The sequence below is a fragment of the Octopus bimaculoides genome, chromosome 1 (assembly GCF_046866305.1).
Source record: "Octopus bimaculoides isolate indiv1 chromosome 1, ASM4686630v1, whole genome shotgun sequence".
NCBI classification, from domain to species: Eukaryota; Metazoa; Mollusca; class Cephalopoda; order Octopoda; family Octopodidae; genus Octopus; species Octopus bimaculoides.
In genome coordinates, this window is record NC_142928.1 from 54113182 (window position 1) to 54125698 (window position 12517).

At 33.4% G+C, this 12517-nt stretch overlaps 1 protein-coding gene across 2 annotated transcripts in view; it reads right to left on the minus strand.

Moving 5' to 3' along the window:
- LOC106875219 (large ribosomal subunit protein uL18m) overlaps window positions 1-12517 on the minus strand; it is a 37840-nt gene that overhangs the window by 17207 nt on the left and 8116 nt on the right. Inside the window, exons 2-3 of one of the 2 annotated variants that reach the window (XM_014923268.3) lie at window positions 11344-11443; window positions 5599-5676 (exon numbers count right to left, since the gene is read on the minus strand). In XM_014923268.3, coding sequence (XP_014778754.2) covers window positions 5599-5676; window positions 11344-11443 — 178 coding nt within the window. The remainder of the gene's footprint in view (window positions 1-5598; window positions 5677-11343; window positions 11444-12517) is intronic. The other variant, XM_014923269.3, reaches the window with a different exon arrangement.

Sequence of the window (12517 nt, forward strand, 5' to 3'; positions counted from 1 at the left end):
TGTCACCCGCACAAGAGCCAGCCCAGGGGCACCAGCAACGATCCCGCTCGAAAAATCCCAGAACCCCACACAAGAGCTAGTTCAGCGGCACCGGCAACGATCTCGCTCGAAGAAATTTCATGTGTCACCAGCACAAGAGCCAGCCCCTGTTTCCCATGTTGACATGGGTTGAGCTTCTTTACAAGTGCTTGACAATCAAATGAATTAAACACACTCAATTCAATGAATTGAATTGATAAACAATGTACCTAATTTCATTTCCACTTTTAAATTCTTGCTAATAGCATTTAAACTTTGGTACTGAGAATTTCTTGAAAGCACACACATATTACTCATTAGTTGTAAGTCATTTATGCTATAAAACAGGATGTTTACATTTGTGGCTGCAACTCAAATGCAAAAATACAGCTACATAGATTTGTTACACACAGCTAGAACACTGTAATTCTAGTTAGGTGTATTGTAATTCATTTTCAATATAATTTCAATACCATGTGTAAACAATTTTGACAGTTCTTGTTATTTATTTTCTTATGACATTATTCATCAAATATTCAAAGTTATTGTAATAAACAAATTTTTCAGGGTAGAGAAACAGCTGCAAAATGAGGCACATTACGACTGGCATTATGATCAAGTCGTAAATACCATAGCAGATATTTGCAGAGGGATTAGCTATTGTAAGCAACTTCATCCAGCAAAGAAATGCATTGTTTTCATCAAAACTGTTGAGAAGCTAACATCAACTATTAGGACCACTTTCTCTGGCCTGCTAGCAGTAGCACAAAGCTGAGAGCTGGAAGCTGATCAACAGAAATAGCTGAAATTCCCAGAAATTGTTGCCTCAACATCACTAAACACAAACGTGGTGCTGAACTGAGAAGTATCCAAATAGCTGATCATATTAGAGCTCATCATTTCTATAGGAGGGTTAGGAAGTCAGCAAAAAGGAGAGCAAAATATGCTGAGCTGATGGAATTATATGGAAACAAGTGGTGAGCAAGATGTGATCTCATTGAGACAGAATGCAGGGGGTTTCCAAGCCAATCCCTTTGCAGAGCTAACAAAATGTTGGGCATTACGAGAGTAGAGAGCAGAAGGCCATCAAATCAGCCATCTTGGCTGTGAATCAAGAGAGGTAAGCCACCGATAAGATAGTGATACGTGGGAACAAGCCAGCACTTAATCAACTATAGCTGGGTCGCCAGTCCAAAGCTAATTGTTGAAAAACCTGAAACACTCAATAACATCCCAGGTAACATTACTGTTGATGTGTCCAGATGCATCATATAATATATGCAAAATTTCTGATATTTTTTCACTTTCTCTTATTATATCAGAACTTTCCAAGACACAATAGCAGGGAAATGTAAAAAGATCTGAAGCAGGCAAAAGTGTGTTGATATCTCAGAGTATTTCATTCTCCACATGTCTGCCTACCAACTCAAATATTGTAATAAAGAGTCAATTTTTAACCAGTTATAATTCACAGCACTACCTTTTCATGCTTCTATGCCTCTACTAAGGTTGATAAAATTTTGCAATTTTTAAAGGTTTTTCTCTGTTAACTCTATAAAGTGAAGATTAGTTATTTTCTTTCTTTCTGACCAAACAAATAATTTAAAGACTGAAGAGAAGTAGTAAGAATTCACAAAAGTGTGAACTGCCAAAATAGAAACAAATGTGTGAGAAGGGAGCAGCAATAAACCCTGAAAACAAGTGCACAAAGGGATCTCAAAAATCTTCCCTACCAATCCAGAAAACAATTATTTATCAGGCTTTGTTTTTCCATTTCTGTTAAGAAACTTTTAACCCAGTATCAAAAGGTAGTCTTTAAGAAATATTGAGACACACTGCTTAACTGTATGGAGATCGAATAACCAGTACATACTAACCTTTAACAAGGGAGGTACTGACAAATAACATTTATAGATAAGTATCCAAACGAAATCTTTTGTATTTGGGTTTTCTTTTCAACATATACCTTCAGTTGTTATATAGGTCTTGTTGTAACCACAAAGAAATGCCATTCAAGAAGTGGTAATTTATTTCAGACATTATGATCCTTGGTAATGTCACATGTTTGCTTCTAGTTTATAATAGATACATTAAATTGTGTGTGTATGTGTGTGTGCAAGCATGCGTGTGCAAGAGTGGGGAGTGTGCAATTTCAATATGCTCTGGAATTTATTCATGTTAAAATCTTGTAATTTTCAAGCCTCTTGACATATTTTCAAAATTAAAACCTTTTATGAGTTGGAGTATGTTTCTGATGCTTTATATACGTGTATTTACGTGTGTGTGTTGTATAAGCAGATGCAACCTTTATAAATTCAAATGTCACAAAACCCAACACAAAAAAAAAAAAGAAAGACAAAGGATAAATACTGGAAAATTCAATTCACATTTCCACTTTAAATGTCACAGCAACCATTGAAATAAATAAATACACAAACACACACACACATATATACACTAGCAGAGATACCCGGCGTTGCTCAGGATTAAAATGGCATACTTTTTTATTCTTTTACTTGTTTCAGTTATGTGCGTGCAGACAAGCTGAAGCACAGTCTTTAGTTGAAGAAATAGACCCCAGGATTTATTGTAAGCCTAGTACTTATTCTACTGGTGTGTTTCACCAAAAGGCTAAGTTATGGGGATGCAAACACAGCAACATCAGTTGTCAAGCAATGGTGGGGATACAAACACAGACACACACACAGATATATATATATATATATATATATATATATATATATATATACTTTATTTAAAAGCAGCAGAAATATAACAAAAACTGTTACTCAGAGTTTCACGTTCCCGTTCATCGGACAGTTTTGTTAGAAATGGGAAAGAAATGACGATGCAATCAGAACTAATATAAAATTAAAACACATGGATCTGTTTCATTGGTCATTTCAAATAACTGTCTTAGGTATACAATGAACAAAATAAACAAAACAAATGAATTCAATATAGATTCATCCTATTTTTAAAAAATCAAAGAAAACCTTAAATTGAAAAGTGGGTTCAAAATACATATTGTAAATAATTATCAAATTATCGCTGAATTAACACATTAAAATTAAAATAAAATTTACGCTGCATTAAAATAAAAAATAAAAATTCTACAACAGTATATACGCATACTAGACTATCTACAACATACATATATACATCAAAATACACAGATGCATACATACAGACAATATACGTATATAGGCATATATTTCTAATATAAATACATGCATGAATATGCATGTATACACATACACATATGCACGCAATCATGCTCACGTACGAAAATTATTCAGCCTTGGAACAAGCAAGTGTATCTTAAACTTATGGAGGGGGGAAGTAAGGGTTGGGAAGAGTAACGTATAGATAAAGGATGTTACTAATGTAGAAAGGGAGAAAGTGTGGTTTTCGTGAGGAGGGAAAGAAAGAAGTAGAGAAAGAAGGAAAGAAAGGGTAGAAAGAAATAGAGAAAGAGAGACAGAAGGAAAAAAGAAAGAAGGAAGTGTGGCGTATATAACAAATGTACACAAAATTGGATTACGTATATATATGTGTATACAAAAATGTATATTACACCATGTATACAGATATATAGGGATATGTACACGAATACACACAAATATAACTGTATACGTGCATACGCACACATTCGAGTATGTATGTGTATAAGCCTGAGTGCACATTCTCATACGTAACATAGATGCAATACTAAAATGCAATTTGTGTATCTCTGTAATGATTCTGATAATTGAATTAACAGAAGAAACCACATCTACCTCAAAGATAGAGTCAACTGTTGATAAGTCCTAAATGGTACAGCCCTGTTATCACTTAGCTGGTACAGCACTGTGATCACTAGGCTGATTCAGTAGCTGTAGAATATATAGGATCGAGAAGAACAATCCATTATTGAAAGCAGTAGGAATATCAAGTACTCGTATGATGTGTTTCTCTCCTTCCGTAATCAAGCTTCCTTTTTTGGAGTGGCTCTCTCCAGATACCTTGTTTGAAATTTCAAAAACAATGACAAGATCCAATTGTACACTACTACTCAATACAGAAATGAGCCAATAAAAGAGCTTCCATGTGGTAGCTTGACCATCAAGTAAAAGCAACAAAAAATTCCCTTAAATCATGTCCCACAATCAATAGAACAGGTTGAATAATGTAGTTCTAAATATACAAATGATGTGATGACAACATTTACTGAAGAACACAAAGGCTATATATATATATATATATATATATATATACAAATAATGGGACAGTCATGGGTGAAATGTCTTTGTAGGTCTGCCTATACAGGGCTGAATTGGAGCTAAACAGCTATAACATTTTGTGTTTATGGAATGTCATTATGTCAATATAATATATGCACTGGTTCAAAGCAAATACAAAAACAAACAAAAACATTATACAAATGGCTGTGACTAAGCTACAAAAATTTTGAATTGGTGCAGATCTCTTCTTTACATAATAGAAAAGGCAGATATTACATAAGCAATAAAATTATTTCTCAACTATACAAAAGCTATTTTAATAATGCAAAGAATTAATCATAATCCTCCAGACATGTGTCATCAGATATGAAATGAACCATAAAAATATGAACACAGAAAAACTGACTGAAATGAGATTTTGTGACAATTTTATTTTCAAATGACATACAAATTTATACACATATATGATAGCAGATAGGGTTTGTTTTTGTTTTTTTAAGGATCACCATGTTTTAGTCAGTAATGCTTGTAGCATTAACTTGGTGAATAAAACCTACATTATTCATCATCATCACTGTCTGTTTTCCATACTGACATAGGTTAGACAGTTTGACTGAAATTGGTAAGCTTTACCAGGCTCCAGTCTGGTTTGGCTTGGTTTCTACAGTTGGATGCCCTTCCTAACACCAACCACTCCAAGAGTATAGGGGGTACCTTTTATGTGTCACTGACACTGGCCACGACTACAATTTCACTTGGCTTGACATGTCTTCTCAAGCACAGCAAATTGCCAAAGGTCTCGATCACTTGTCCTCACCTCTGTGAGACTCAACATCTAAAGATCATGCTTCACCACCTCATCTTGTGTCTTCCTGAGTCTACCTTTTCCACAGGCTCCCTCCACAGTTAGAGATTATTATTTCATTATTTAAGCAGTGAGCTGGCAGAATTGTTAGCAAACTGGACAAAATGCTTTGCAGTATTTCTTTCAGTTCTTTACATTCTGAGTTTAAATCCCACCCAGGTCAACTTTGCCTTTCCCCCTTTCAGGGTCTATAAAATAAGTACCAGTTAAGTACTGGGGTTGATGTAATTGACTTGCTCCCCCCTGCTAAAATTGCTCACTTTGTGTCAAACTTTGAAACCATTTATAAGGTGGTGAACTGAGAAAATTGTTAGCACACAGGACAAATGCTCAGTGGCATTTTTTCTAGTTCTTTACATTCTGACTTCTAATACCACTTCCAGAGTCAATAAAATAAGTACCAGTTGAGCACTGGGATCAATGTAACTGACTTTTCCCAACCCCCAAAATTTCAGGCCATGTGCTTAGAGTAGAACAAAATTTATTACTTACTTATAATAATAATTTCTATAGGGAGCTTGTAACACCCAACCAGACTGCTTTCGAGATAACCCCATAAAATCCAATGTCCTGCAATTGAATTTAATAACAATGATTCAGCAACGAATGTAGAATTTCATTTTCACTTAATCAATTATGATAATGAAATATAACTTCAAATGCTTTATATGCATTAAACAATACATAATGAATTTATACTCTTTTCCAAAAATATACAAAATAAAAAAAATGAACATAAATAAAAAAAATGAACATAAATAAAAATAAGAGCCCAAATTTTATTCACTTACAATTTGCTTTTTCAGCTGATGTCTTTGAAAATATGCATATACATATATACTGTTAAATCCAAAGACTTTAAAAAAAAATCTGAATTCAATACAACAATATTTTATTTTGAAATATTTCATAAACTACTGTATATGGATCATCATTGCCATAATATTTGTCTTCCATACTGGCATATTTACATAGATAGCAACATAGACCTATAGATTTAGAGGCTTTCTTATTTTCTTTAACTAATGCTCTTTTCACCTCTGTTTCACATTTTACATCTAATGCCCCATACTAAACACCTTTTCTTACTCATTCTCCTTAAAACTGAATCCCTCTGGAACTTTCTCTCCTACTCTCTCTCTCTCTATCATTTGAAAATTGAATATTTGCTGCACTAACTGCCTCCAGTAATTCCATCCCTTAATCTGAAAAATCTTTGGGTACTATGCATTCTCCTAAGGTGATTTTAAATCATGCTGGTACCTTTCCCAATCAAGCAATTAGGCTAAGTACACCTTTCCTTGACTTATGACCAAGTTCTGTTCCAACTGACAGATTGTAAGTCATTCTGGTCGTATGTTGGATTTATATTTTCAACACTATTTTCATTCAAATGGCTTATAAAAATATAAAACAAAAATTTAATCCATAATTATTGTACATAACATAAAAAATACATATGTACTCTATTGTACTTTAAACAAAAATACAAACTAAAATCAATGTAAAAATTAATACATATGAAATTCCACATACATACAATAAAAAAATTGCTCCTGTTAAAAAAGTGCAACTGAAAATAAATTTTTCATTTTCAGTCATTTCTTCAGTTGAGGTAGATGATTTTTCAAGGAACATGGTAAGCTTTGTTTGTTTTTTCTTTTTATCATCATATATCTTACGATAACAATGCTCAGCATCTTGAATGATATGTTCAACCATTGCAGCATTTGACATTAGGGTCCATTGCAAAGACAAATCAGATAAACCTTTTGCCATGAATTTCTTTTCTGGCTCATCTTCTTTCTCAATTTTTTACTTATTTATTTATTGTGGTCATAAGTGAAGATGGTTGTAAGTACAGATGGTTTTTTTTTTCACATGAAAAGCATTGAGTTAAAAGTAGCGGTATTTGTTAAACATTCTCTGTCAACAAAACTATCGTCTAACTCTGCACTTCAGTGAAACAAAAAAATTCCTGATTTGAAAAATAGGTAAGGGTTCATGACATGAAGGGTATCAGGCAGTAAACAATGCTTTTTATGTTCCACCGGCACGGGGGGGGGGGGGGGGGGAGTCAGTGGCCCTGGCAACGATCACGCTTGGATGGTGCTCTGAGCACTCCACTAGCAGAGATGCCAGTCATGTGGTGCTGTCATCAAAATTGATTTCAATTTCACTTGCCTCAACAGGTCTTCACAAGCAGAGTTTAGTGTCCAATGAAAGAAAGGTACGCCTAAGTGGGCTGGTTACACCACTGGCATAGGTCACAAGCTAGTATGGAAAAAAATGGATGTAAAATAAATAAATGAAGAAACTAGATACTTGTCCCACAATATAGCAGAGTGATTTGGAAAAACATCCTATACAGCTGCTCTATGATTTAAAATTCTTAGGAGGATGCATAGTACCAAATATTCTCCCAAAAGTGAAGAATAGAATCAGTGGAGGAGTGGGGAAGTCAGTATGATTTATGATTACAGTTCCATTTCCAGGTCAATAGTTACAAAGAGAAAGGAAGAGATCAGAGGAACTAAGCTTTGACAAAAATTGTTGAAAAAAGGTATTTAGTATTAGATATAAACATGTAAAAATGGAGACAATAGGGGTATCAGTTCAAGACTATATGAACAAGTCTGAACTGAGTCCAATAAGAGAATGACTATTAACTACTCAGTCCGATAATAAAATATCTTAATTACATATTCTAATTGTCTTGGTGTTCTGTGAAGTATAAAACTTATTTTCTTCAATATTCAGTCTTAAGGAATAAAAAGATGTCATTATATTAAGTTCATATTTGCAATTTTAAATCTAAATAGAGTTTTGAAATAAATTCCATTTTGACTAACATGCTAGACAGCTTTCTTGTTACAATACATGTCACCAAAATCATCATACTTTTAACAAATAAAACCAAGTCAGTTTCTAAATTTCAGTCTCTTTCAATATATTGTAGAATGTTTCCATGCAGTGAATAAGAACCACCTATGGGGTTCTGAAACTAAATTTTCATTATATCATAGATATGAGATGAATGTATCTGATTACTGACAACAAGACCATGCATAAATATTTTATGTGTTTGTGTGACATTTTACTGAAATAATCTGTACCATTAACACTTCACAATTGAATAGCTAGCAGTCAGAATAGCATTTGGTTCATATCTACATTGTATTTAACCCTTTAACATTCAAATTACTCGGTTAAATATAATGCTTATTACTTTATTCACATTGTTTTGAATTAATCTTGCATTATTTTATAGTGTCAAGATTTTGATGATGCGATTAATTTTTAGAAAGACATTGTAGGGTAAGTGTAAGAGGCCAAACCTGGTTAGCTTGAGGATAAAACAGGTTGAATATTTGGGTCAGATATGGCTGGTTTAAATGCTAAAGGCTTAAATATTCATAGTTGAACAAACATCCTACATCATAATTTAGTTGCAAAGCAACACTAAAAGAGAAAAGACAATTGGATTAACTTTAAGTAAATAATTAGATAGTTATTTTATTTAATTGTCAATGATCTTACGTTATAACAATGCTATTACATTACAATGACAATTATTTTACATTACAACAACATATTAATGACAATGATATTACATTACAACAACATACCTAATTAAGTTAAATTTTATAGCAAGGATTGTCTATATAGTTGATCTTTGATATAAAATTGTAGCTCATTTACTATTTATCTTATTAACTGGGAAACAAAAATTCCAAAGACTTATCAGAATGTGAAGATTAAGTTGTGTTGTACATGAATATTCAGATATTAGATTAGGAAGATGTTCTAAAAGAGTAAAGATTTTAGTCTAAACCATTTTCCAGATCATTTCTGAATAAAGTAAGAGACAAACAATGTACCTTTTGATAATGGGTAAATAGATTAGATGAAATTTATGTTGGATGGCTTTTAATTGCATAAGATTTAATACGTGGTGACTGTGGTACAGCACTATTTGAAATATAGGAGCAGTGACTATGGCTGGAGTTACATCAACTTCAAGAAAAAAATTATGACAACTAAAATATTTTCAGACTATGTACTTTTAACAGACATTGAGGTTGTGATTTTTCTATGATAGAAACTTAGCAAGCACAGGAAATGTTTTATTTATGAATTGTTAAAGTGCAACAAATGATAATAGTTCATGAGGAAAGAAGGAGCTAAAACAGTTTGGGACAACTGTAAGTGACCAATAAGGAAAAATATATTTAAAGTATTGAAGAAAATAGTCCTTAATTGTTTGAAAGTAATTAGTCAGTATGGATAAGGGAGACAATATTTTCTAGGGCACATATAGTTGTGTATTTCTATATTTCTGGATATTATATCATTTGACAAGGGTTGGAACACACTGTACTGAGAAGACTGAAGATTTTGTTACATTTGGCAATAGTTTGCTTTAATTAGAATTTTTAGCAAAAATTCTTTTTTCTCCTTTCAAGTTTCATTTTACCAGAACAAAGGAAAAGTAGAAACGATTCTTTAGTTCTGCAGACAACCTTATCAGTCTTAGTAGAACAATAAACTTGGTTTTTGATAGGAAGCACAACCAGCCATAAAAACCAGAAAAATAACACAAAATACACAAATGAAAGAGGACCCCATAACAGCATAGAGAAACATATGACTAATAATTTTATCCATTAAAAAAAAATAACAGGTTTGCAAGCTTTATTTCTCAAATACATTGATGCAAGCTGGGACCAATAGAATCCAAACAGCAACAGGAGGAAGTTAATCAAATTTATTTAATTATCTCAAATTATAAGGCACGTCCTCATTATCTTAATCCTTTAGTAGTCAAACCAGCTACATCTGGCCAAACTATTCTACCCGTTTTGTCTTCAAACCAGCCAGATCAGGCTTCTCACACCTACCTTGCAATGTCATTCCAAAAATGAACAATAACATCATTGAAATCTCAAAGCTACAAGATAGTATACGGTGAAATTCAAACTAGTGTGAATACATATACATTATATTTGACAGAGTAATCTGAATGTCAAAGGGTTAATGATAGAGATAGAAGTCATTTCCTTTTGTATTTACCATCCTCATCTCAAAATGTTTTTACATTTTCTGGAAGGTTTTACAAATGTACCACCTGACTGGCCTTCGTGCCGGTGGCACGTAAAAGCACCCACTACACTCTCAGAGTGGTTGGCGTTAGGAAGGGCATCCAGCTGTAGAAACTCTGCCAAATCAGATTGGAGGCTGGTGTAGCCTTTGGGCTCCACCAGTCCTCAGTCAAATCGTCCAACCCATGCTAGCATGGAAAGCGAACGTTAAACGATGATGATGATGATGATGACCTCAAACAGAGTTTTATTTGAATATCTTAATGCCAAACACTGAACAAGTAAAACAATCAAAATGACTAGACGAAGAGAAAGCTATCCCATCTAAGGACAGTACAATTCTTGTAGAAAGTTTGGTAACTTTGAGTGATTAGTCTAAAGGTTAGTGCACTAAACAGTCAGAAACTATGCCTCTGATATCTATTATCTTCTACTTGTTTCTGTCATTAGACTGCAGCCATACTGGGGCACCACTGCCTTGAAGACTTTTAGTTGAATAACTTGATCCCAGTATTTATTCCACCTCTTTTTGCTGAACCACTAAGCTACAGGGATGTAAACACACCAATACTGGTTGTCAAACAGTGGTAGGGGACAAACACAGACACAAAGACACACACACATATATATCTATTCGCCATGATAGATCGATAGCCACTACACATTCTTTTTTTCCCTCCTTGTTTCTTTCTGTGTAAGAGCGTAGACTCGAAACGTTAAAGACTTTTTCACTTTCCGAGCATTATACTAATACATCTGTTTGTTGTCTACACCACCTGTGTTCGTCTTTTGTTTTTTTTTTTGTGAATTCTTCCCCTATATATCTATCTACATATATATATATGTATATACACACATGATGGACTTCCTTCAATTTCCATCTATCAAATCCACTCACAAGGCTTTGATCCCCCAAGGTTCTAGTAGATGATACTTTCCCAAGGTGCCACACAGTGGGACTGAATCTGGAACCATGTGGTTGGGAAGCAAACTTCTTACCACACTGCCACACCTGTGCATATACAAAACTAAAGACTAAAACAATATCAATAATATACACCCAAGGAACTATGTTTAAGCAACAAACAGAAAAAGGCTTCATGAAATTCTAAATATTAAATAGCTTAACACTTACCTTGGGTTACGATTGTAGAACATAGGGTTTACAATGTAGTCATCATTTGGACCCTTGGGTTTATCATTATCATCAGTGACTGATGTTGAAAGCCTTAATTCTGAAATAAGTAAAAATTCAAATATTAACACCCTTAGTTCAAAAAATTAAAACCCTTTTGTGAATACTAGACAAAACACAAAATAATTCAATATGAAAGATGATGTAAATTTTATAAGGAGAGCACTGAATGGTAATAACACCCATAGATATTTGGTTTTAGATGGCTTTAAATACAATATAGCAATAAGAATATGGTGCTGTGTTAAAAACCTTCAGTAAAATAGAGTCCACAGTCTTGTTCCTAAACTACATAAATAGTTCCATTAAAAATTTTAGGGAAAGTATGGGTGCCATAGAGGCTCCTAATTGCAACTGGTTAAGAAATTATTTCTGAATTCTTAGTGAAATGTAATGTTAAGAAGGCTCTTAAGTTTGCATTTCTCAGTAAATGAAGTGATACACTGAGCATCAAGGTAACTCTTAACTTTCCTTAGTTTTGTTTTCACATAAGAAGTATTCCATTATAATATTGGTTTGTTCATCCTTTCCACTTTTCTTAGATGAGGACTTATTAGAGGCAGGAATTTATGGTCAGATATACTCCCTGTTATCAACTCTTCCTTGTTTTTCAAATAATGGATTGTTTTATTCCACAAGTCTTCAAGAGCATAGGGTGACCAGTTATAATGTCATGATAGTATGTAAAACACCCCATTTAGATCAAACATATGTTCACACACATAAACCATGAGCTTCTTATAGCTTCCCTTCGCCAAATTCACTCACAAGACATTGGTTGGTTTCAGCTATAACAAAAGATGCATAGTCAATGTGCTCCACAGCAGTATTGAACATGAAACCACAGAATTGTAAAGCAAACCTTTTAACCACTAAGCCATGTCTTAAGTCTTACTCAAACATTAACCCTGTGAATTAATTCTGATATTTTACAAGGAAAGAAAGGCAGTAAGCAATATAACCAGTAATTTAGTTCACTTATAGAACATGAAGACACATTTAAAGTAACAAATGTCATCTGTAATCTTACTCTGACCAGTTTAGCTACAACATCAGTATTTTCAAATTTGGAATTTTCTAAAATGGCATTTGATGTATAAAAGAAATGAAATTT